This window comes from the organism of the source record quoted next, unplaced genomic scaffold (assembly GCF_019419815.1).
Source record: "Pyrus x bretschneideri cultivar Hongxiangsu unplaced genomic scaffold, Pyrus_bretschneideri_v1 Contig26, whole genome shotgun sequence".
Taxonomy (NCBI): domain Eukaryota; kingdom Viridiplantae; phylum Streptophyta; class Magnoliopsida; order Rosales; family Rosaceae; genus Pyrus; species Pyrus x bretschneideri.
In genome coordinates this window covers 27,484-54,749 of record NW_025999568.1, presented here as the reverse complement: position 1 = coordinate 54,749, position 27,266 = coordinate 27,484, and the positions used below count along the sequence as shown (strand labels likewise).

The 27,266-nt window shown below is 37.4% G+C and overlaps 1 protein-coding gene and 1 pseudogene across 1 annotated transcript in view; both read right to left on the bottom strand.

Annotated features, from left to right (window-relative positions):
• Positions 1-4,896: 4,896 nt before the first annotated feature.
• The window catches only part of LOC125478694, a 35,633-nt gene continuing 13,263 nt past the window's right edge, over positions 4,897-27,266 (bottom strand). The window contains exon 9 of the mRNA XM_048587123.1: positions 4,897-4,901. Coding sequence (XP_048443080.1) covers positions 4,897-4,901 — 5 coding nt within the window. The remainder of the gene's footprint in view (positions 4,902-27,266) is intronic.
• LOC125478753 lies at positions 14,575-14,685 on the bottom strand (annotated as a pseudogene).

Genomic DNA, 27,266 nt, shown 5'->3' with positions numbered 1-27,266 from the left:
GATTCTTGTTTTCAATGTTTACTTTGTTATTACTCTCTAAGTTTGTTGTAATCATGAGTGGCTAAACCCCCTTGGTTAGGGGGAATTCGAAACCATGTACATGCTTGCAATATGATTTGATTACATTCAGTTGTTATTTCATAAGTTGTGGATTCAATTCGTTCATCTATTTGATTGATAACTTATTTGTGTATGTTGATTGAGAGTGCACGCTTAGTTTTCATGCATGAATATGATGCTAGATTATGAGGGAGTTTCACCTAATAGTTACAATCTTATAATCACAAGTAGTGAAGGTCGCTTGAAAACGATCGCGTTGAATGAATTCTTAGCATAAGTTTCATGCAATTCATAGTAACGAATGCTTCGTCAATGCTTATGTTTTTCATAGAACTTAATGATTCTTGCTTGTATCTCTGTTATGCAATTCATGTAGGGAACTTGTAGGGAATGTTTTGGGTTGTCGTATGCAATCATCCAACTTAATAACTTGTGGAAAAACTGAGGGTTAATTAGTGCAATTCACGGTTAATTTGGGGCGTTGAGTATTTATAATTTATTGGAAGAACAACTGAAAATCGTTTTGTTTGCATGTGTGACATGTGTGGAGAAGAACCTCCTAACTAGCCTTTTATCCATCCTTTTTATCCAAAAACATTCTACAATCTGTTTAGTTTAAAGTTTCTGTTTTATGTTAAATTTTCATCCAAAACAAATCCCGCTTTAATTTGAAGTCTTAGATTAGTTAGAAAGTGTTTTGATTTGTGTTTCTAAGTATTTTGATTCAAGTTTTCATCCAATTTTGTCCAAATTAGTGTAGGTGCTCAAAACTGCCCAGAAAGCAAAACTGCCCAGAAAGTGGTTTTTAGGCAGTTTTGAGTTTTCTAGTTACTGTTTTGGGTTTTAGGGTTGTTTAGGTGTTTTAACTTTTAGTTTTGCATTCTTTGAGTCGAGTTTAGTGTTTTAAACTTTGTTTTTGAGTTTTTAAGTCAGTTTCCAAGTGTTTAGCAATCCCTCCTAATCCCCGATCTAGAACGATCCCTCTTACATCTTTACTACAATTTGACAAAAAGAGGGTTTAATTTGTGTGCTTATCTATTTCGCATCAAATTTTTGAAAGAATGGGAGTGCATGTGGCTTAGGTGGTGTAATGATGAAGTGGGAAGTGAAAGAATGTGGTTGGAAAGTGGAAGGGAAGGCACAGCACAAAGGGGGAAGTGTTGGAAATGCATGTGATGCATGGCAATGTTGTCTTTTGGTGCATGTGTGTGTTGAATGGTGTCCTTTAATTATGCACGGTTTAGGGCTGTTAAGGGGAGAGAAATGGGAGTGAATGTGGCTTAATGATGAAGGGGGAAAGCTTGGAAAGCATGTGGCAAGGTTGGTTGCATGATGATGATGCATGTGATTGGTGGGAACAAAGAATGTGGTACACGGCACAAAGGATGTATGTTGGTGTTTTTGTGTTGGTTTGAATGGTTAAATTAATGGGAATGTGGTTGAATGATTAAAGGGACATGTGGGGTGTAATGCATGTGGCTTGTTTGCTTTCTTGGTGAGAGGATGCACGGCATAGAATGGATAGAAAAGGGTTGAGTGGTGTGTGTAATTGCATGTGTGTGCATGTGGAATAAAGAATGAATGGTGGAAATGTGAGTGAATGGTGTGCATGTGTGTGAATGCATGTGGAATTAAGAAGAGTATGGAAGTGAATAAATCATAATAGGGCTAGTTTAAAGGGCTAGGGTTTAAGTACATAGAATGGGCCTAAAATAGGTTGGTTTGCATGGCATAGAATGATTTGATTGGGCTAGAGGTTTTCCATGGCTCAAAGGATTTGTTTGATTGAGCTAGGCCCTTTGTTTTATGTCCCCAAAGAGCATATAAGGCTTCAATTTCGTCCATCCTCTTTGCTCCATGATTAAGCTATCCAATCCATGCCCAAAAGTGCCCCAAATAGCCTCAAAATGAACTTTCTTGCTCCCTAAGCCCTTAGAACCTGAAAACACACAAAAGAAGCATAAAGGACTAAAATAACTAGAGAAACATAACGTAAATGCACGAGAACAAGCCATTTAAGTTGCATGAATATGCTCCTATCAAACTCCCCCACACTTAACTTTTGCTAGTCCTCGAGCAAAACAGAATAAAAACAAATAAACAAAACGGCACTAAACACGTAAAACACAACCTAAACCTTCCAACAACCGTCTTAGGGATTTCCAATGCACATGACATGTTAAAAATCATCATTCTCACAGATTTTAGTCATCTTCACACTTAAGTACATTCTTAATCATAGTCACCACATACTATTTCACAATTAAGCATTTAAAACCATGTTTTGAATGTAGTAACATGCCTTAGAGAATTTGCTCAATTCATCACAAGATATGCATCAATTTTCACTCAGATTTTCTGACTACACCCTACACTAAGTATATGTGAGAAGATTGATGTAAACATGAAACCGAACACTCACATATATGTATCACAAAGAACGCAATTTCTGGAGTTAATAAGCATGTTTAGATATGATCTCATGAATGGAATGCTACTACTTAGACGCGAGAACCAGTGACACCATATGCTCATACCAAGTTCAAACTCCACAAATTGAAACACATAACACTCAAGATTGAAGTCACGGGTTGTAATGGGGTTCGGGGCGTGTGGATAACAAAGAAGGGATATGGAAAACAAAGGTTCTTAAAGAAACAGTGAGCAAAGCACTTGAATCAACTTAGAATTCACTTTTGAATGAAAACTCAACTTTTAAACAAAAAGGGAGAATTTAGACAATTTACGGCCAGAATTGGTGTTTTGAACCCTTTCTTCAATCACTCATTCTTTCATTTTTTTCAAGCTTTTTTTTCTTTCTTTCTTTCTTTTCTTTTCTGTTTTTCTTTTCTTTTGAATCTCAAACATACTTAAAAACAAGCATTCCTTCCCCCACACTCATTTTCTTGCATAATGTAACTCAAAAGGAATTCATTTAAGTCATGCTCACTATCTTTTAAGAACAAGGGTGTGGATTGTCCTAAACTAGGCTAGGTGAGGAAAATGTGGGTTAACAAAGAATAAAGGCTAAACAAAGCTCAACGGGGATAAAACTTACAACAAATACGAAATATGGGAAGTGAGGCTATTTGGCTATGGTGGCAACTACACAACTTCATCTTGATATATGTTATGCAAATCAATAACATGCTTTGAATGAAATGGGCATGAGTTCTAGCATTTAGAACTATATGATGAAACGCCTTCTAAGTAGTAACCAAGCAAAGAATAATGAGATCATGCAATGACTTTAGAAAACAAGAAATCACTGATTATACTCTCCAAAGAACGTTATAGGCTCAAGTCTCTCAGGATTGTAGCGTTTGTTTGAGTTCCTTCCTTCAGGCATGTTACAAAAACGAATTTTTCTTTTATGATTGCATGTGAAGTCATACATTATAACCATAACCAAGCATATACCAAGAGTAAATCAAACTTTTCTCTATGTTTATAACTCTTTTTAACAGTCATGCAATTAGAAACCAAATCCTTATCATTGTGTTGGAAGGTGACCTACGACACAAAAACGACTCAAAACACTCTTTTTAGGCTTTTTAAAACATGTTTTTCAAATTTTTATGTGATTTTCGAATTTTTAAGTCAAAACACACTAAACACACTTAAAAACACACTTAGTTACTAAAGTGTTTTGATGCAAATTCGTAGGGTTTTATCCACCATAACTTCAAATGTTGTTTCTTGCTGTTTTTAAGTGTGTTTAGTGTGGTTTTAAGCTTAAAACATTGTTGATGTATTTTTCCTTCCTAATGCTAGAATATATTTAGTATAATGGCACAAGCAAGGGTGTCGAATCCACAGGGACTAATTGGACCTATGTAATTACTTGTTTTGCAAGAACTCTAAGAAATGAATCAAACTAATCAAACTAGGCATATTAAGAAATGAATCAAACTAATCAAAATAGGCAGATTTGTTGTTGTAACTTGAAAGTATAAGAAAATGAAGTAAACACAACTAAATGAATCAACAACTAATACAATGAAATAGTTCCAATGGAAATGAAGCTAGGGATTCGGTTTCACCATTGCTCAACTAAGTCCATGTTTGTTAAGTTAGTTTGTACTCATTCATCTACCTATTTCTTGAGTTTGTTTGACTTGGACATGATCAACCATATGATGTGTGGATTTGATCAAATGTCTCTAATCATGAACCTAATTGTGATGTGCAACTTTGGTTCATAATCAAGGGTATGTAATGCACAAGAAACTTTCATAAAACCAAAGGGAATAACTCGGCAGGATGTTTGCTAAACATTCCCTTCATTCATTCACATATCTACCAAGATTATGCATGATGTGTGTTTTAATCTTGGCTACACAACTTTGTGATTAATTCAAATGATGATCAAACATTAAAATCAACACACTAAGTCACCATTAAATCAGAGAATGAAACAAGAAATAGATGGACAAACTGAGTATTCTAACTCAATTACATGGCAAACTTTGCAAGGTTACATCGAATCCCTAGATGAAGATTAGTTACACTTCATGTTTACAAAGGTTTAACATAAAAATAAATAACATGAGTGACATGGAATTAAGAAGAATAAACCCTTGAAGCAAAACTGATTTTGAAGTCCTTGAGGAGTGGCCTTCGGGGTTGGTTCTCCAAGTATGATGCAAATGAACTAGATCCGCTTGGTATGTTCTCTAACCAAATGGGAGAGCAAATGGGCAGAGAATGGACAGAGAATAGGGTGAAATGGAGCGGCTATGGGTGAATAAAATGGAATGAATGCAGAACCCTTTGATGTGTGAAGTGTGACTTGTTTTATAGAAAGGAATGTGGCTCCAACATTCAGATTGGATCTCAATCTGCACAAGTGAGATGGAATAGCATCAAATGAGCTGGAATTGAATGGGTTTCTGAGGTGTTGGTCGCACGGCATGGACAAGGTCTGCAAGTATGTGGTTTGTTTAATCAAAATGCATGTGCCCTTGCTGCAACAAGTGAGTGGAATCTGCAAAGGTGAATTGTTTGTACAAATTCTGGAAAGGTGAAGAAAGCACACGGCATGGAATGATGGGATGAGTGATTTTCTGGAATAAAGGATGCAAGGAATGGACATGATCTGCAGGTATGTGGTATATTTAATCAAGATGCATGTGGATTTCTGCAAAGATGAAGTGGAGAAAGGTAATGGAATGCATAATCTGACTTGCAATCACATGGGAGTGCACGGCATGATTGTGTTTGTTGGTGTCGAAATGGCTGAATGAATTAAGTGATGGAAATGGGTGTTTTTGGCGCAAAAGGGAGATGGACAAGTAGTGGAATGCACGGCCAGATTGTGAGGAATCTGATTTGGTGCTAGAAGTGCATAAAATGATGGGATGATATGGGAACACACGGCCAAGGTTGTGACATGCATGTGAATGCATGTTTTGGTGTTGGAACACACATAGCTGACTTCAATGATTTTGCCTTGTTTAGAATCACCCAATATGGCCGAATTGCATTTCTTAACACTTCACATCTTTTCTGGAATGTTTTTACTTCATTTGCTTTCCCATTGATCCAAATTCATACTTGGCTGCACACTAACACCAAATAATGTAAAATGCAACTAGTTTAATCCAAAACAATCACAAAGACGCCAAATAAGGAAGATATAAATGTATGCAAAATGTGACTTATCAAATACCCCCAAACCTGGTTTTTGCTAGTCCTCGAGCAAACTTAAAACTAAAACACACAAAACACAAACATCTAACTAAACCACTTTCGCTGGCTAAACGATTGCACTGAGCATGTGCAACAAGCCTTTGAACCCCTAGGTGCCCCTAGTTGGAGGAGTTGTGTCTCCTGAGGGTTTACAGTGATGACACCCACAAACATCTACAAACACTGCAAACAATTTGGCTAAAACATGCTTTAAACAAACTAATAAGAATCAATGAAGGTTTTATCATTCATTCAACTCAAAAGTTTGCCACTTCAAAGAATCGTATCAATTGTAACGTATAAAGATATTTCTCCATGTCTTACAACTTCAAGGTCACCATACCCAAATGCTTAAGATAGAATTCGCCTCAACTCTACTCCTCACAGCTTCCACTCAAGTTTTCACTCAGATCTTAAGGTTTAGTCTCTCAACAACATATATGAGTGAAATTATGTAAAGGAAATCAAAATTCTCACATATGAAATCTGAAATGGAAGCACAGTTTCTGAGTAGATCTCATGAAATGAATCAAATGCTAAGAATATAGATGACACACACACTTACCATCACCCATGAATATATCCTCAATGATCAGCTAGGTCTTTCTCAAGGTTGTAATGCAAGGCTTAGGGTATAGGTTATGAAAGACTTGATATGAAATGCTAGAGTTTGGGGCATACCAAGGAGTCTTTGAGGCTCTTCACTGGCATTTGTCTTCTTTAGCTTTTTGGCGTCCAGACCCTATGCTTTATAATTAGGCGATTTGGAATTTGTATCCACTTTGATCCTCTTTTTTTTTTTCTCTTTTTGTTTTTAGAAACATTTTCAACATAGGTGCCCTCGGTATACGCCACAATCTTGCTTTATAATTCAATCTGCCCTTAGTCTTCATCACATTGATATTCTCCAAACTATAAGGTATGGCTTGTAATGGGCTAGAATGGGTAGATTATGGTGTAGGTGATGAAAGAATTAGGCTAAAGTGTTTGGCTGCAATAAGGGTGAATGGAGCACACAAATGGGTAGGATTTAAGCCTTTTAGTAGTTAAACATGCATAGCCTAACATCATCTCATTGAGTTCATTCATGAATGATTCTAAACACATGGTATCTGCAAAGGAGAATGATTCTTAGTATCCAAACAAAATAGAAGTAATGAGATCATTTAGAGTGAAATTGAAAGAAAAAGATAGGAGTAGAAACACTTTAAACCCTCTCAAAGAAGCAATTAGGCTCAAAATAACTCACTAGGGTAGTCTCCACTATTCTTCTTCCAGAATTTAAGTATGGTACCTCTATCATCATAATTCCAAGAGTTATAGTTTTATACATGACAACAAGATGCAACATTTTTTCATAGCAACCCAATCGTTTGTTTTCAAACATAGCCCTCATATACATTCATATTAGCAAGCAAAAACACACTTAACCCAAACAAAAACACAAAAACAAACAACCCAAAAATAAACTTTCAACATTCTTACCCAAACTAACACATAAAACAAATACAAAACACATACAAAACACAAAAACTTCCATCCCACACCCCCAAACCTAACCTAAGCATTGTCCTCGATGCTTAAAATTGTATGCAAAGTAAATAGGCAAAGAATATGGAATGGAAATAACATAAACACAAAATAAGGAAAGAACACAAACCACACTAGGTTGCCTCCTAGCAAGCGCTTTATTTAATGTCTAGGCAAGACATTGTAGCTTGTTCATGGTGTTGTAAACTCAAGAAAATCTACAACTTGATACACTGGCTCTTCCTCCAATTTCTCTAAATATGGTTTCAATTGCTGCCCACTGACTTTAAAAGAGGTGCCATTCTTCATGTTCTCTATCTCCACAGCTCTATGGGGAAATGTTTGCAGCACTTTGAATGGTCCCACCCACCTAGACTTCAGTTTTCCTGGAAAAAGTCTCAAACGTGAGTCGTACAAAAGTACTTTCATACCTTGGTGAAACTCCTTCCTTAGGATGGCCTTGTCATGATAGAGCTTAGGCCGTTCCTTGTAGATTTTGGCATTCTCATATGCCTCATTTCTAAGTTCTTCAAACTCATTAAGTTGGAGCTTCCTTTCTATTCCAGCATCCTTGTAATCAAAGTTGAACTTCTTGATGGCCCAATATGCACGGTGTTCAAGCTCCATTGGCAAATGACAAGCTTTCCCAAACACAAGGCGATAAGGACTCATGCCAATGGGGGTCTTGTATGCTGTTCTATATGCCCATAGTGTATCATTCAACCTCAATGACCAATCCTTCCTTGTAGGACTCACAGTCTTCATCAGAATGTTCTTGATCTCCCTGTTGCTAATCTCCACTTGTCCTGAGGTTTGAGGATGGTATGGGGTTGCCACTTTGTGGTTGATGTTGTATTTCTTCATCAAGGATTCAAACGGTTTGTTGCAGAAATGGCTGCCACCATCACTAATAATAGCTCTTGGGGTTCCAAACCTACAAAAAATCACATCTTTAAGAAAATTCAACACAACCTTATGATCATTAGTTCTTGTAGCAATGGCTTCAACCCATTTGGATACGTAATCAACTGCCACTAATATGTATAAGTAGCCAAAAGAGGATGGAAATGGTCCCATGAAATCAATTCCCCAAACATCAAAGAGCTCCACCACCAAAATGTTGTTCAATGGCATTTCATTTCTTCGGCTAATGTTCCCTATTTTCTGGCACCTATCACACTTAGAACAAAAATCAAAAGCATCTTTGAAAAAAGTAGGCCAAAAGAAACCAGATTGTATGACTTTTAGAGATGTCTTTTTGGCACCAAAATGTCCTCCACATGCCTATGTATGGCTGAATGTTAGAATGCTTTGTTGCTCACTCTCTGGGACACATCTCCTAATGATTTGGTCAGGGCAATATTTAAACAAATATGGTTTGTCCCAAACGTAGTGCTTTACCATGGCCAGGAACTTCTTTCTTTCCTGAAAAAAAAGGTCATTTCTCATTACACCATAAGCCAGATAATTAACAAAATCAGCATACCATGGTTCTTGTTCTTGAACAACAAGGAGTTGTTCATCTAGAAATGATTCATTTAGGGGCAAGGGTTGCCCCACTCCATGGTTTTCATTAAGTCTGGACAAATGGTCAGCCACAACATTATCACTGCCCTTCTTATCTCGAATTTCCAAGTCAAACTCTTGTAGTAAGAGTATCCATCTAATCAAGCGTGGTTTAGCATCATTCTTTGTCATCAAGTACCTAAGGGCTGCATGATCAGAAAACACAATAACTTTAGATCCCACAAGATATGACCTAAACTTTTCTAAGGCAAAAACAACAGCAAGCAACTCCTTTTCAGTTGTGGAATAGTTAAGTTGAGCATCATGCAGAGTCCGGCTTGCATAGTAGATCACATGTGGAAGTTTGTTCACCCTTTGCCCTAAAACTGCACCAACAGCATAGTCAGAGGCATCACACATTAATTCAAAAGGTAAAGACCAATCTGGTGCCATAATAATAGGGGCCGAGGTTAGTTCATTTTTCAAAGTATTGAATGCATCCATACAAGCCTTATCAAAATGAAATACAACATCTTTAGCTAACAGATTGCACAATGGACGAGTGATCATTGAAAAGTTCTTAATGAAACGACGATAAAAACCCGCATGGCCCAAAAAACTTCTTACTCCCTTCACAGTGGTGGGGGCTACCATATTGGTGATGACGTCAATTTTGGCTTTGTCCACCTCCATTCCTTTGCTAGAGATTACATGCCCCAACACAATTCCTTGTTTCACCATAAACTGGCACTTTTCCCAATTGAGAACCAAATTTGTTTCCTGACATCTTTGAAGTACTAAAGATAGATGGTTAAGACATTCATCAAAAGAGGAACCAAACACTGAGAAGTCATCCATAAATACCTCAATGAACCTTTCTACCATGTCAGAAAAGATCGCCAACATGCATCTTTGGAATGTTGCTGGAGCATTGCAAAGTCCAAAAGGCATTCTCCTATATGCAAATGTGCCAAAGGGGCAAGTAAAGGTTGTTTTCTCTTGATCCTCCGGAGCGATTGCGATTTGATTGTAACCTGAGTATCCATCCAGAAAACAATAATGTGAGTACCCTGCCAATCTCTCAAGCATTTGATCTATGAAAGGCATAGGAAAATAATATTTTCTAGTGCTAGAATTCAATTTCCTGTAATCGGTGCAAACACGCCAACTAGCAGTGGGCTTTGTGGGCACAAGCTCATTGTTTTCATTCTTCATCACTGTGATTCCCACCTTCTTAGGCACCACCTGAATAGCACTCACCCATTTGCTATCAGAAATGGGATATATGATCCCCACATCTAACAATTTCAACACCTCATTCCTAACAACTTCCTTTATGTGTGGGTTGAGCCTTCTTTGTGGTTCACGGGTTGACTTTGCCCCTTCCTCCAAAAGAATCCTATGCATGCACATGGTAGGGCTTATTCCCTTGATATCTGCAATAGACCAACCAAAAACTGATTTGAACTCTTTTAACACCCTAATTAGTTTATCTTCTTCAATTGGGGTGAGATCGGAAGCTATGATAATTGGAAGAGTTTCAAATTCAGCTAGATATGCATATTTTAGATGTGGTGGAAGTGGTTTAAGTTCAAGTTTTGGTGCCTTAACAGTGGAAGGAGTTAGATGTGACATTGATGATTCTAAAGGCTCTAAAAGAGGTGAAACATTCAAAGGATACAATGCTAATGCATCCAAAGCAGCTACTTCTTCCATGAGTGCATCTTCTTCATCAAACTCATCTTAAGATTGACTCAAAACAGTTTGTAATGGTTCATTCGATTGTGCCTGCAAGAACTTAGAGAATACAAGTGAATCAAACACATCAATGGCATAACAATCAAGAGATGAAGAAGGATGAGAAAGAGATTCAAACACTTTGAATTAAACTGTCTCTCCTAACACTGTCATAGTGAGGAGTCCATTTTGCACATCAATGATGGTCTTGGCCGTGTCCATGAAAGGTCTCCCAAGCAATATAGGCAACTCACGATCATGTATAGGAGCTTCTTCCATGTCCAACACTACAAAATCAGCAGGCAAGATTAGTTTATCAACTTGAACTAGGATATCTTCTACTATACCTCTTGGATATTTAACGGATCTATCTGCAAGTTGTAATGAAATGGTGGTGGCTTTCAAATCTCCCAAACCTAGTTGAAGGTACACTGAATAGGGCATTAAGTTGATGCTAGCATCCAAATCAAGCATTGCCTTCTCTACTTTCTTGTCCCCTATGGTGATGTTGATAGAGAAACTTCCTGGATCCTTGCGCTTTGGTGGAAGTTTTCTTTGCAAAACTGCACTCACATTCTCAGACACCACAACCTTCTCATATGGTCCATACTTCCTTTTCTAGCTGTTTAACTCCTTGAAGAACTTCCCATATGCTGGCATGTTCCTAATGACATCAAGCAAAGGTAAGTTAACATTCACTTTGCTTAGTATATCAAAAATTTCTTTGAATGACTTATCCTGCTTGCCCTTGGCAAGTCTTCCAGGGAATGGTATTGGTGGAGTGTAAGGTTTCTCGGCCTTGTGAAGATTTGGTGCTTCAAGTGAGGAAGTAGCATGACTTGGTTCCTCATTTGGTCTATCATTGTCTCCTTGAGTAACACCTGCATTCACATGATCATATTCATTAGTAACTTCATTGCCAACTCTATTATCAATAACCTTACCACTTCTAAGTGTAGTGATTGCTTTGGCTTGCTCTTGGTTCCTTTGGAGTATCACGGGTTGGCTTGGGAACTTTCCAACTTCTCTTTGGTTCAAGGCATCTGCAATCTGCCCTAATTGTGTCTCCATTTTGGTTAGAGCTGCTGAATGTTGTTGGAGAGTGCTATTTGTGGAATATTGGAATTGCAAGGTGTTTTGGGCTAACAATTTAACCGTATCATCAAGGGTAGTGGCGGGTTTTGGTTGGAAATTTTGGAATTGATTGTTGTTCTTCCATGAAAGGTTGGGATGATCTCTCCAACTTGAGTTATATGTATTGAAATACACATCATTCCTTGGCCTTTGGTTGTAAGAATTCATGAGGTTCACTTGTTCTTGAACATATGATAAGTCACATTTTGCATACATTTATATCTTCCTTATTTGGTGTCTTTGTGATTGTTTTGGATTAAACTAGTTGCATTTTACATTATTTGGTGTTAGTGTGCAGCCAAGTGTGAAATTGGATCAATGGGAAGGCAAATGAAGTAAAAACATTCCAGAAAAGATGTGAAGTGTTAAGAGATGCAATTCGGCCATATTGGGTGATTCTAAACAAAACAAAAACATGGAAGTTAGCTATGTGGTTCCAACATCAAAACATGCATTCACATGCAAGTTCACACTTTGTGCCGTGCAAACCACATGCTTGCACATTTCCCTTTTGCACCAAAAACATCCACTTCCATCAATTAATCCACTCAGCCACATTTTCACCATGATCACAACCTAGCCGTGCAGATTCCATGTTCTAACACCAAAACATGATTCACATACATGACTCACAATTTGACCTTGCATTCCATTACCTTTCTCCACTTCATCTTTGCAGAAATTCACATGCATTTTGATTAAACAAACCACATACTTGCAGACTTCATCCCATGCCGTGTGTTTTTCTTCCCCTTTCCAGATTTGTACAAACAATTTCTGGTGGTTCAATTCACCTTTGCAGAAATCCACATGTTTCTTTATTAAATAATCCTCATACCTGCAGATCATGTCCATTCCTTGCATCTATCATTCCAGAAATCCATTCATCCCATCATTCCATGTGATTCTAGCTCATCCTTGTCTATGCCGTGCATTTTGATACCCTTTCCAGGGTGTCATTTCAGCTTTGCAGCAAGTGCACATGTAGCTAAATTAAACAAACAACATTCATGCATATTCCCTAATGCCATGCGTCCACTACCTCAGAAACCCATCAATTCCAGCTCATTTTGATGCTATTCCATCTGACTTGTGCATGAGATCCAATCTGAATTAGAGCCACATTCCTTTCTTTAAAACAAGGCTCACTTCACTCTTCAAGGGGTTCCGCATTTTTCTCTTATTCATTCAGTCCATTACACACACATAACCTCTCCTATTTCACTCCATTCTCTGTTCATTCCCTGCCATTTGCTCTCCCAAGGGCAGAAACCATTCAAACATAACCATTCTACCTTCATCCGCACCACATTTGGAGAAGCAACACCAAGGCACTCTTCAAGGACTTCAACATCAGTTTTGCTTCAAGGGTTTCTCCATCTTAATCTTATGTTCACTCATGTTATTCATTTTTATGTTAAACCTTTGTAAACATGAAGTGTAACTAATCTTCCTCTAGGGATTCGATGTAACCTTGCAAAGTTTGCCATGTAATTAAGTTAGAATGCTCAGTTTGTCCATCTATTTCTTGTTTCATTCTCTGATTTAATGGTGACTTAGTGTGTTGATTTTAATGTTTGATCATCATTTGAATTAATCACAAAGTTGTGTAACCAAGATTAAAACACACATCATGCATAATCTTGGTAGATATGTGAATGAATGAAGGGAATGTTTAGCAAACATCCTGCCGAGTTATTCCCTTTGGTTTTATGAAAGTTTCTTGTGCATTACATACTCTAAATTATGAACCAAAGTTGCACATCACAATTAGGTTCATGATTAGAGACATTTGATCAAATCCACACATCATATGGTTGATCATGTCCAAGTGAAACAAACTCAAGAAATAGGTAGATGAATGAGTACAAACTAACTTAACAAACATGGACTTAGTTGAGCAATGGTGAAATCGAATCCCTAGTTTCATTTCCATTGGAACTATCTCATTGTATTAGTTGTTGATTCATTTATTTGTGTTTACTTCATTTTCTTATACTTTCAAGTTACAACAACAAATCTGCCTATTTAGACTAGTTTGATTCATTTCCAAATCTGCCTATTTAGACTAGTTTGATTCATTTCATAGAGTTCTTGCAAAACAAGTAATTACATAGGTCCAATTAGTCCCTGTGGATTCGACACCCTTGCTTGTGCCATTATACTAAATATATTCAAGCATTATGAAGGAAATATACATCAACAAAAATGGCGCCGTTGCCGGGGACTAATTTCAGTCCCTTGTAATTGCTTGTTTGCTATTTAAACTTTGTGTTTTTCATTGTTGTGTGCTAGTTAAACTTTGCTCTTTTCATTTTAGGTAGATTCTTGATTTTCATTCAAACTTGTGTTACTTTGTTTCAGGTAGTATATGTCAAATAGACTTGTTGAGTTAGGCCAAAGAATTGAAAGGTTAAAGGGCCACACTTTGGACAACTTTGTGCCATCAAGTTCATCCTTTATCCGTGAGGAAGAGGAAAGGATTTCACCTAGTTCAACAAGTAAAGGATCTGAGCAATTTAATTGAGAAAGAGAGGAAGAGATGGCGGGCAACCTAGATGAACTTCGAGCTTTGGAGGACTTTGCTCAACCAATCATACCAAATTCACCTTCATGCATCTTGCTGCCCACAGAAGCTAGAAACTATGATCTCAAATCTTCACATTTCCATATGTTTCCCTCATTTTATAGCTTACCTAATGAAGACCCTTTAGCTCATATTAAAGAGTTTTACAATGTTGTGAGTGGTTTACCTTTGCAGGGAGTAAGTGAAACAAATTTGAGGATGAAAGTGTTTCCTTACACCTTGAAAGATAAGGCCAAGAGTTGGTTGATGACTCTAACACCAGGTTCCCTCACCACATGGGATGTCGTGGCTAAGAAGTTCTTGGAGAAGTTCTTTTCCACTCAAAAGACAGCCACATTAAGGGGACAAATCTTCAACTTCAAACAAGATGATGGAGAACCTTTCAATGAGTGTTGGGAGCGTTTTAAAGGCCTCTTGATACAATGTCCACACCATGGGTTACCTTTTCACTTACAAATGCAAATTTTCTATGATGGACTAACCCAAAATTGTCAATCAACTGTTGATAATGCAGCAGGTGGAGCATTGAAGAAAAAGAATGCTCAAGAGTCATATAACATTTATGAGATGTTGGGATCTAATGCTCAACACAAAAATTTAAGGGGTAAGAAAGTTGGAGTCTATAAAACAAGTTCTAACCATGAGCTTTTGTTGCAGGTAGCTAACCTAGAAAGAAAGGTTGAATCTGTGCTCAACATGGTGCCAAAAGCTAATGAAGTATGTGCCATTTGCAACATACCAAGCCATCCTACTCACCAATGTCCATCTAGGGAGGCTTACCCCGAGTATGTTCAAGAACAAGTGAACCTCATGAATTCTTACAACCAAAGGCCAAGGAATGATGTGTATTCCAATACATATAACTCAAGTTGGAGAGATCATCCCAACCTTTCATGGAAGAACAACAATCAATTCCAAAACTTCCAACCAAAACCTGCCACTACCCTTGAGGACACGGTTAAATTGTTAGCCCAAAACACCTTGCAATTCCAACATTCCACCAATAGCACTCTCCAACAACATTCAGCAGCTCTAACCAAAATGGAGACACAATTGGGGCAGATTGCAGATGCCCTGAACCAAAGAGAAGTTGGAAAGTTTCCAAGCCAACCCGTGATACTCCAAAGGAATCAAGAGCAAGCCAAAGCAATCACTACACTTAGAAGTGGTAAGGTTATTGATAATAGGGTTGGCAATGAAGTTACTAATGAATATGATTATGTGAATGCATGTGTTACTCAAGGAGACAATGAGAAACCAAACGAGGAACCAAGCCATGCTACTTCCTCACTTGAAGCACCAAATCTTCACAAGGCTGAGAAACCATACACTCCACCAATACCATTCCCTGGAAGACTTGCCAAGAGCAAGCATGATAAGTCATTCAAAGAAATTTTTGATATACTAAGCAAAGTGAATGTTAACTTACCTTTGCTTGATGTCATTAGGAACATGCCAGCATATGGGAAGTTCTTCAAGGAGTTAAACAGCTAGAAAAGGAAGTATGGACCACATGAGAAGGTAGTGGTGTCTGAGAATGTGAGTGCAGTTTTGCAAAGAAAACTTCCACCAAAGCTCAAGGATCCAGGAAGTTTCTCTATCAACATCACCATAGGGGACAAGAAAGTAGATAAGGCAATGCTTGATTTGGGTGCTAGCATCAACTTAATGCCTTATTCAGTGTACCTTCAACTAGGTTTGGGAGATTTGAAAGCCACCACCATTTCATTACAACTTGCAGACAGATCTGTGAAATATCCAAGAGGTATAGTAGAAGATATTCTAGTTCAAGTTGATAAACTAATCTTGCCTGCAGATTTTGTAGTGTTGGACATGGAAGAAGCTCCTATACATGATCGTGAGTTGCCTATATTGCTTGGGAGACCTTTCATGGCCACGGCCAAGACCATCATTGATGTGCAAAATGGACTCCTCACTATGACAGTGTTAGGAGAGACAGTTCAATTCAAAGTGTTTGAATCTCTTTCTCACCCTTCTTCATCTCTTGATTGTTATGCCATTGATGTGCTTGATTCACTTGTATTCTCTAAGTTCTTGCAGGCACAATCGAATGAACCATTACAAACTGTTTTGAGTCAATCTCAAGATGAGTTTGATGAAGAAGATGCACTCATGGAAGAAGTAGCTGCCTTGGATGCATTAGCATTGTATCCTTTGAATGTTTCACCTCTTTTAGAGCCTTTAGAATCATCAATGTCACATCTAACTCCTTCCACTGTTAAGGCACCAAAACTTGAACTTAAACCACTTCCACCACATCTAAAATATGCATATCTAGCTGAATTTGAAACTCTTCCAATTATCATAGCTTCTGATCTCATCCCAAATGAAGAAGATAAACTAATTAGGGTGTTAAAAGAGTTTAAATCAGTTTTTGTTTGGTCTATTGCAGATATCAAGGGAATAAGCCCTACCATGTGCATGCATAGGATTCTTTTGGAGGAAGAGGCAAAGTCAGTCCGTGAACCACAAAGAAGACTCAATGCACACATGAAGGAGGTTGTTAGGAATGAGGTGTTGAAATTGTTATATGTGGGGATCATATATCCCATTTCTGATAGTAAATGGGTGAGTGCCATTCAAGTGGTACCTAAGAAGGTGGGAATCACTGTGATGAGGAATGAAAACAATGAGCTGGTGCCCACAAAGCCCACTGCTAGTTGGCGTGTTTGCACCGATTACAGGAAGTTGAATTCTAGCACTAGAAAAGATTATTTTCCTATGCCTTTCATAGATCAAATGCTTGAGAGATTGGCAGGTTACTCACATTATTGTTTTCTGGATGGTTACTCAGGTTACAATCAAATTGCAATCGCTCCGGAGGATCAAGAGAAAATAACCTTTACTTGCCCCTTTGGCACATTTGCATATAGGAGAATGCCTTTTGGACTTTGCAATGCTCCAGCAACATTCCAAAGATGCATGTTGGCCATCTTTTCTGACATGGTAGAAAGATTCATTGAGGTATTTATGGATGACTTCTCAGTGTTTGGTTCCTCTTTTAATGAATGTCTTAACCATCTATCGTTAGTACTTCAAAGATGTCAGGAAACAAATTTGGTTCTCAATTGGGAAAAGTGCCAATTTATAGTGAAACAAGGAATTGTGTTGGGACATGTAATCTCTAGCAAAGGAATGGAGGTGGACAAAGCCAAAATTGACGTCATCACCAATATGGTAGCCCCCACCACTGTGAAGGGAGTAAGAAGTTTTTTGGGCCATGCGGGTTTTTATGTTCGTTTCATTAAGAACTTTTCAATGATCAATCGTCCATTATGCAATCTGTTAGCTAAAGATGTTGTATTTCATTTTGATAAGGCTTGTATGGATGCATTCAATACTTTGAAAAATGAACTAACCTCGGCCCCTATTATTATGGCACCAGATTGGTCGTTACCTTTTGAATTAATGTGTGATGCCTCTGACTATGCTGTTGGTGCAGTTTTAGGGCAAAGGGTGAACAAACGTCCACATGTGATCTACTATGCAAGCCGGACTCTGCATGATGCTCAACTTAACTATTCTATAACTGAAAAGGAGTTGCTTGCTGTTGTTTTTGCCTTAGAAAAGTTTAGGTCATATCTTGTGGGATCTAAAGTTATTGTGTTTTCTGATCATGCAGCCCTTAGGTACTTGATGACAAAGAAAGATGCTAAACCACGCTTGATTAGATGGATACTATTACTACAAGAGTTTGACTTAGAAATTCGAGATAAGAAGGGCAGTGATAATGTTGTGGCTGACCATTTGTCCAGGCTTAATGAAAACCATGGAGTGGGACAACTTTTACCTCTAAATGAATCATTTCCAGATGAACAACTTCTTGTTGTTCAAGAACAAGAACCATGGTATGCTGATTTTGTTAATTATCTGGCTTGTGGTGTAATGAGAAATGACCTTTCTTTTCAGGAAAGAAAGAAGTTCCTGGCCATGGTAAAGCACTACGTTCGGGACGAACCATATTTGTTTAAATATTGCCCTGACCAAATCATTAGGAGATGTGTCCCAGAGAGTGAGCAACAAAGCATTCTAACATTCAGCCATACATTGGCATGTGGAGGACATTTTGGTGCCAGAAAGACATCTCTAAAGGTTTTACAATTTGGTTTCTTTTGGCCCACTTTATTCAAAGATGCTTTTGACTTTTGTTCTAAGTGTGATAGGTGCCAGAAAATGGGGAACATTAGTCGAAGAAATGAAATGCCATTGAACAACATTTTGGTGGTGGAGCTCTTTGATGTTTGGGGAATAGATTTTATGGGACCATTTCCATCCTCTTTTGGCTACTTATACATATTAGTGGCAGTGGATTACGTATCCAAATGGGTTGAAGCCAATGCTACAAGAACTAATGATTATAAGGTTGTGTTGAATTTTCTTAAAGATGTGATTTTTTGTAGGTTTGGAACCCCAAGAGCTATTATTAGTGATGGTGGCAGCCATTTCTGCAACAAACCTTTTGAATCCTTGATGAAGAAGTACAACATCAACCACAAAGTGGCAACCCCATACCATCCTCAAACCTCAGGACAAGTGGAGATTAGCAACAGGGAGATCAAGAACATTCTGATGAAGACTGTGAGTCCTACAAGGAAGGATTGGTCATTGAGGTTGAATGATGCACTATGGGCATATAGAACAGCATACAAGACCCCCATTGGCATGAATCCTTATCGTCTTGTGTTTGGGAAAGCTTGTCATTTGCCAATGGAGCTTGAACACCGTGCATATTGGGCCATCAAGAAGTTCAACTTTGATTACAAGGATGCTGGAATAGCAAGGAAGCTCCAACTTAATGAGTTGGAAGAACTTAGAAATGAGGCATATGAGAATGCCAAAATCTACAAGGAACGGACTAAGCTCTATCATGACAAGGCCATCCTAAGGAAGGAGTTTCACCAAGGTATGAAAGTACTTTTGTATGACTCACGTTTGAGACTTTTTCCAGGAAAACTGAAGTCTAGGTGGGTGGGACCATTTAAAGTACTGCAAACATTTTCCCATGGAGCTGTGGAGATAGAGAACATGAAGAATGACACTTCTTTTAAAGTCAATGGGCAGCGATTGAAACCATACTTGGAGAAAGTGGAGGAAGAGCAAGTGTATCAAGTCGTAGATGCTCTTGAGTTTACAACACCATGAACAAGCTACCATGTCTTGCCTAGACATTAAATAAAGCGCTTGCTAGGAGGCAACCTAGTGTTGTTTGTGTTCTTTCCTTATTTTGTGTTTATGTTATTTCCATTCCATATTCTTTGCCTATTTACTTTGCATACAATTTTAAGCATCGAGGACAATGCTTAGGTTAGGTTTGAGGGTGTGGGATGGAAAGTTTGTATTTGTATTTCTTTTATGTGTTAGTTTGGTTAAGAGTGTTTTGCTTTCATTCTGTTCAATTTGTGTGGGTTTGTTTTAGTTAAGTGTGTTTTGCTTACTAATATGAATATATATGAGGGTTATGTTTGAAAACAAACGATTGGGTTGTTATGAAAAAGTGTTGTATCTTATTGTCATGTATAAAGCTTTAACTCGTGAAATTATGATCATGGAGGTACCATACTTAAATTCTGGAAGAAGAATAGTAGAGACTACCCTAGTGAGTTATTTTGAGCCTAATTGCTTCTTTGAGAGGGTTAAAGTGTTTCTACTCCTATCTTTTTCTTTCAATTTCACTCTAAATGATCTCATTACTTCTATTTTGTTTGGATACTAAAAATCATTCTCCTTTGCAGATACCATGTGTTTAGTGTCATTCATGAATGAACTCAATGAGATGATGTTAGGCTATGCATGTTTAACTACAAAAAGGCTTAAATCCTACCCATTTGTGTGCTTCATTCACCCTTATTGTAGCCAAACACTTTAGCCTAATTCTTTCATCACCTACACCATAATCTACCCATTCTAGCCCATTACAAGCCATACCTTATAGTTTGGGGAATACCAATGTGATGAAGACTAAGGGCAGATTGAGTTATAAAGCAAGATTGTGGCATGTACCGAGGGCACCTATGTTGAAAATGTTTCTAAAAAAAAAAAAAGAAAAAAAAAAAAAAAAAGATCAAAGTGGATACAAATTCCAAATCGCCTAATTATAAAGCATAGAGCCTGGACGCCAAAAAGCTAAAGAAGACAAATGCCAGTGAAGAGCCTCAAAGACACCTTGGTATGCCCCAAACTCTAGCATTTCATATCAAGTCTTTCATAACCTATACCCTAAGCCTTGCATTACAACCTTGAGAAAGACCTAGCTGATCATTGAGGATATATTCATGGGTGATGGTAAGTGTGTGTGTCATCTATATTCTTAGCATTTGATTCATTTCATGAGATCTACTCAGAAACTGTGCTTCCATTTCAGATTTCATATGTGAGAATTTTGATTTCCTTTACATAATTTCACTCGTATATGTTGTTGAGAGACTAAACCTTAAGATCTGAGTGAAAACTTGAGTGGAATCTGTGAGGAGTAGAGTTGAGACGAATTTTATCTTAAGCATTTGGGTATGATGACCTTGAAGTTGTAAGACATGGAGAAATATCTTTATACGTTACAATTGATACGATTCGTTGAAGTGGTAAACTTTTGAGTTGAATGAATAACAAAACCTTCATTGGTTCTTATTAGTTTGTTTAAAGCATGTTTTAGCCAAATTGTTTGCAGTGTTTGTAGATGTTTGTGGGTGTCATCACTGTAAACCCTCAGGAGACACAACTCCTCCAACTAGGGACACCTAGGGGTTCAAAGGCTTGTTGCACGTGCTCAGTGCAATCGTTTAGCCAGCGAAAGTGGTTTAGTTAGATGTTTGTGTTTTGTGTGTTTTAGTTTTAAGTTTGCTCGAGGACTAGCAAAAACCAGGTTTGGGGGTATTTGATAAGTCACATTTTGCATGCATTTATATCTTCCTTATTTGGTGTCTTTGTGATTGTTTTGGATTAAACTAGTTGCATTTTACATTATTTGGTGTTAGTGTGCAGCCAAGTGTGAAATTGGATCAATGGGAAGGCAAATGAAGTAAAAACATTCCAGAAAAGATGTGAAGTGTTAAGAGATGCAATTCGGTCATATTGGGTGATTCTAAACAAAGCAAAAACATGGAAGTTAGTTATGTGGTTTCAACATCAAAACATGCATTCACATGCAAGTTCACACTTTGTGCCGTGCAAACCACATGCTTGCACATTTCCCTTTTGCACCAAAAACATCCACTTCCATCAATTAATCCACTCAGCCACATTTTCACCATGATCACAACCTAGCCGTGCAGATTCCATGTTCTAACACCAAAACATCATTCACATGCATAACTCACAATCTGACCTTGCATTCCATTACCTTTCTCCACTTCATCTTTGCAGAAATTCACATGCATTTTGATTAAACAAACCACATACTTGCAGACTTCATCCCATGCCGTGTGTTTTTCTTCCCCTTTCCAGATTTGTACAAACAATTTCTGGTGGTTCAATTCACCTTTGCAGAAATCCACATGCTTCTTTATTAAATAATCCTCATACCTGCAGATCATGTCCATTCCTTGCATCTATCATTCCAGAAATCCATTCATCCCATCATTCCATGTGATTCTAGCTCATCCTTGTCTATGCCGTGCATTTTGATACCCTTTCCAGGGTGTCATTTCAGCTTTGCAGCAAGTGCACATGTAGCTAAATTAAACAAACAACATTCATGCATATTCCCTAATATCATGCGTCCACTACCTCAGAAACCCATCAATTCCAGCTCATTTTGATGCTATTCCATCTGACTTGTGCATGAGATCCAATCTGAATTGGAGCCACATTCCTTTCTTTAAAACAAGGCTCACTTCACTCTTCAAGGGGTTCCGCATTTTTCTCTTATTCATTCAGTCCATTACACACACATAACCTCTCCCATTTCACTCCATTCTCTGTCCATTCCCTGCCATTTGCTCTCCCAAGGGCAGAAACCATTCAAACATAACCATTCTACCTTCATCCGCACCACATTTGGAGAAGCAACACCAAGGCACTCTTCAAGGACTTCAAAATCAGTTTTGCTTCAAGGGTTTCTCCATCTTAATCTTATGTTCACTCATGTTATTCATTTTTATGTTAAACCTTTGTAAACATGAAGTGTAACTAATCTTCCTCTAGGGATTCGATGTAACCTTGCAAAGTTTGCCATGTAATTAAGTTAGAATGCTCAGTTTGTCCATTTATTTCTTGTTTCATTCTCTGATTTAATTGTGACTTAGTGTGTTGATTTTAATGTTTGATCATCATTTGAATTAATCACAAAGTTGTGTAACCAAGATTAAAACACACATCATGCATAATCTTAGTAGATATGTGAATGAATGAAGGGAATGTTTAGCAAACATCCTGCCGAGTTATTTCCTTTGGTTTTATGAAAGTTTCTTGTGCATTACATACTCTAGATTATGAACCAAAGTTGCACATCACAATTAGGTTCATGATTAGAGACATTTGATCAAATCCACACATCATATGGTTGATCATGTCCAAGTGAAACAAACTCAAGAAATAGGTAGATGAATGAGTACAAACTAACTTAACAAACATGGACTTAGTTGAGCAATGGTGAAATCGAATCCCTAGTTTCATTTCCATTGGAACTATCTCATTGTATTAGTTGTTGATTTATTTATTTGTGTTTACTTCATTTTCTTATACTTTCAAGTTACAACAACAAATCTGCCTATTTAAACTAGTTTGATTCATTTCCAAATCTGCCTATTTAGACTAGTTTGATTCATTTCATAGAGTTCTTGCAAAACAAGTAATTACATAGGTCCAATTAGTCCCTGTGGATTCGACACCCTTGCTTGTGTCATTATACTAAATATATTCAAGCATTAGGAAGGAAATATACATCAACAACATACTCGAGGTAAGCCTCCCTAGATGGACATTGGTGAGTAGGATGACTTGGTATGTTGCAAATAGCACACACTTCATTAGCTTTTGGCACCATGTTGAGCACGGATTCAATCTTCCTTTCTAGGTTAGCTACCTGCAACAAAAGCTTATGATTAGAACTTGTTTCATAGACTCCAACTTTCTTACCCCTTAAATTTTTGTGTTGAGATCATAGTTTCTAGCTTCTGTGGGCAGCAAGATGCATGAAGGTGAATTTGGTATGATTGGTTGAGCAAAGTCCTCCAAAGCTCGAAGTTCATCTTGGTTGCCCGCCATCTCTTCCTCTCTTTCCCAATTAAATTGCTCAGATCCTTTACTTGTTGAACTAGGTGAATTCCTTTCCTCTTCCTCACGGATAAAGGATGAACTTGATGGCACAAAGTTGTCCAAAGTGTGGCCCTTTAACCTTTCAATTCTTTGGCCTAACTCAACAAGTCTATTTGACATATACTACCTGAAACAAAGTAACACAAGTTTGAATGGTGTCCTTTAATTATGCACGGTTTAGGGCTGTTAAGGGGAGAGAAATGGGAGTGAATGTGGCTTAATGATGAAGGGGGAAAGCTTGGAAAGCATGTGGCAAGGTTGGTTGCATGATGATGATGCATGTGATTGGTGGGAACAAAGAATGTGGTACACGGCACAAAGGATGTATGTTGGTGTTTTTGTGTTGGTTTGAATGGTTTAATTAATGGGAATGTGGTTGAATGATTAAAGGGACATGTGGGGTGTAATGCATGTGGCTTGTTTGCTTTCTTGGTGAGAGGATGCACGGCATAGAATGGATAGAAAAGGGTTGAGTGGTGTGTGTAATTGCATGTGTGTGCATGTGGAATAAAGAATGAATGGTGGAAATGTGAGTGAATGATGTGCATGTGTGTGAATGCATGTGGAATTAAGAAGAGTATGGAAGTGAATAAATCATAATAGGGCTAGTTTAAAGGGCTAGGGTTTAAGTACATAGAATGGGCCTAAAATAGGTTGGTTTGCATGGCATAGAATGATTTGATTGGGCTAGAGGTTTTCCATGGCTCAAAGGATTTGTTTGATTGGGCTAGGCCCTTTGTTTTATGTCCCCAAAGAGCATACAAGGCTTCAATTTCGTCCATCCTCTTTGCTCCTGATAAGGGATTAGCAAAGTTGCTAATCCCCGGCAACGGCGCCAAAATTTGATGCGAGAATTACTTGACACTCAAATTAAACCCTCGTTTGACAATTGTAGTAGAATGGATAAGTGAGGGATCGTTCTAGACCGGGGATTAGGAGGGCTTGCTAAAACCTTCTAAATTGACTTAAAAACATAAAAACACAATATAAAACACTATTTAATGCTCGAAGAAAGCAAAACTAAAAATAAGAAAGATTAAGACTAAGACTTCAACGAAATAGGGGGGAATTGGATTTGGACGAATTTAAACTAAAACGTAAAAACAATATAAAATGTTAAACTAGACTCAAAGAATGTGAAATTAAACGTTAAAACACTAAGACAAACCAAAAGAATCAAAATGCTTTAAAAACACAAACTAAATTAATTTCTAACTATATTGCACATTAAAGCAAAAGGGGGATTGAGATTTGATGAAAATTGAAATAACGAAACAAGAATGTAATTGATGAAATAAGATGGTTGGTGAATTAGCTAAAGGTTCTTTCTCCACACATGATATTTATGCATATGAATCAATTTCCAGTTATTCCTTCATTGAATTATGAACGACAATGCCCCAAATTAACCGTGACATCACTAGTTAACCCTCAGATTTTCCTTATATTATTGGATTGGATGGCATCATTCGACAACCCAAAACATTCTCAAAAGTTCCCTACATGTCATCATAATAGAGATACAATCGAAGATCATTAAGAATAATGAAAACCATAAGCATTGACAAAGCACTTGCAACTATGACATCATGTTACTCATGCTAAGAATTAAACTTAACGCGATCGTGACAAGCGACCTTCACTACTTTCAAGTATAAGTTAGTAACGATTATGTGAAACCTTCTTAAACTTTAGCCACATATTCATGCATGCTAATTAAGTGTCGACCCTTAATCAACAAACACAAATAAGTTAATCATCAAATAGTTAAGCCAATTGCATTCACGAATCAAGAGTTCATAACCGGAATTCATCAATTCATATTACATAAATAATCATGGTATTGAAATCACCCCTAGCTAAAAAGGGTTTAGTTCCTCATAACTTTGAAATCAAAGAAACACCTAAACATTCCAACAACTCAAACGTGAATTGTATGAACGTTTAGGCCCTCTTATCTTCCATTCCTCATATTACAAAACAAAGAGAATTGAATTTAAACTTTGAAATCAAAGAAATACGTAAACATTCCAACAACTCAAACGTGAATTGTATGAACGTTTAGTGATGCGAATTTTATACGCGCACAAATTAAACCCTCTTTTTGACAATTGTAGTATAAGTATAAGTAGGGATCGTTCTGGACCGGGGATTAGGAGGGATTGTTAATCACTTGGATTTGACTCAAAAACGTAAAAACACAATATAAAACACTATACTAGACTCAAAGAATGCAAAACTAAAATTTAAAACATTAAGACAAACCAAAAGACTCAAAACTAATTTTGGACGAATTTAAGATTATGGCTTGATTCAAAATACTTTAAAACATAAACTAAACAGATTCTAAGCACTAAAGAACAAGAAAGTAAAAGGGGGGGGAAAAGTTTTGATTTGACGAAAATTGAAATAACAAAACAAAGTAACAAACTAAGCGGAATGTAAATATGAATTTGTGATGGAATGAATGGAATGAAGGCTAGCTAAGGGGTTCTTCTCCACACATGTTATACTTGCATACAAGATTGATTCTCAGTTGGTCTTTCGATAAATTATGAAACTCAACACTCCAGATTAATTAGGTCCGCTTAAATTAACCGTCAAGTTTTCCTTAAGTTAATGAATTGGATGGGTTTGCGCAACGCAATTCACAACATTCTCCAAAAGTCCTTTACGTGAACAGCACAATAAAGATACAATCAAAGATCATTAAGTATTATGAAAACTATAAGTGTTGACGAGGCATTCGTTACCATGATGAGCATGAAACTCGTGCCAAGAATTCATTTAACGCGATTGTTTATAAGCAACCTCCACTACTTGTGAATATAAGTTCATAACGATTAGGTGAAAATCACTTATATTCTAGCGTCATATTTATGCATGAAAATTAAGCGCGCATTCTTAATAAACATTCATAAACAAGTTATCAATCAAACGGTTAAACAAATTGAATCCACAACTTATGAAATTCCAACGAAAGTTAATCAATTCATATTGCAAATATAAACATAGTTTCGAATCACCCCCTAGCTAAAGGGGGATTAGTTCCTCATACCTTTGAAATCAAAGAAACACCTAAACATTCCAACAACTCAAAACTTGAATTGTATGAACGTTTAAGCACTCTTCTCTTCCATTCCTTATACGTACAAAACAAAGAGAATTAAAATGAAACTTTGAAATCAAAGAAACACCTAAACATTCCAACAACTCAAACTTGAATTGTATGAACGTTTAGGCACTCTTCTCTTCCTCGTTGTTGTAGCACAAGGTTTAAGGATAGGTTTGTTGGGGGGATGGAAGTGTGGAATGGAGTGGAAATGGAGAAGATGGAGAAGGGGAAGTGTTTGTGTATTACAATGGAAAATGAGATGATTTGGTGAATGGAATGAATGAGTATTTATAGGAAGAGAATGGGTGTTAATGGATGTTTGTTTAAGGTATTTGGTGGATGGGAAAAGGTGTGGATGGTGGGAATTATGGTGGATGGATGGTTTAGTGGATGTAATTTAGGGTTTATTTAGGTGAATGTGGATGCATGGTTTAGTGGATGTAAAGGATAATGGGATGGTGTGGAATTAAAAGCTAAAAAAAATGGGATAATGGGCATTTAAGTGTGAATGGAATGGTGGGATGCACTAATGGAAATTATGGAATGGAATGGTGGGAATGGTGGGATGCACTAATTAGGAGGAAGAATTAGGGTGAAGGGCTTAATGCATGGATTTGGGCCAATTAGGGTGAA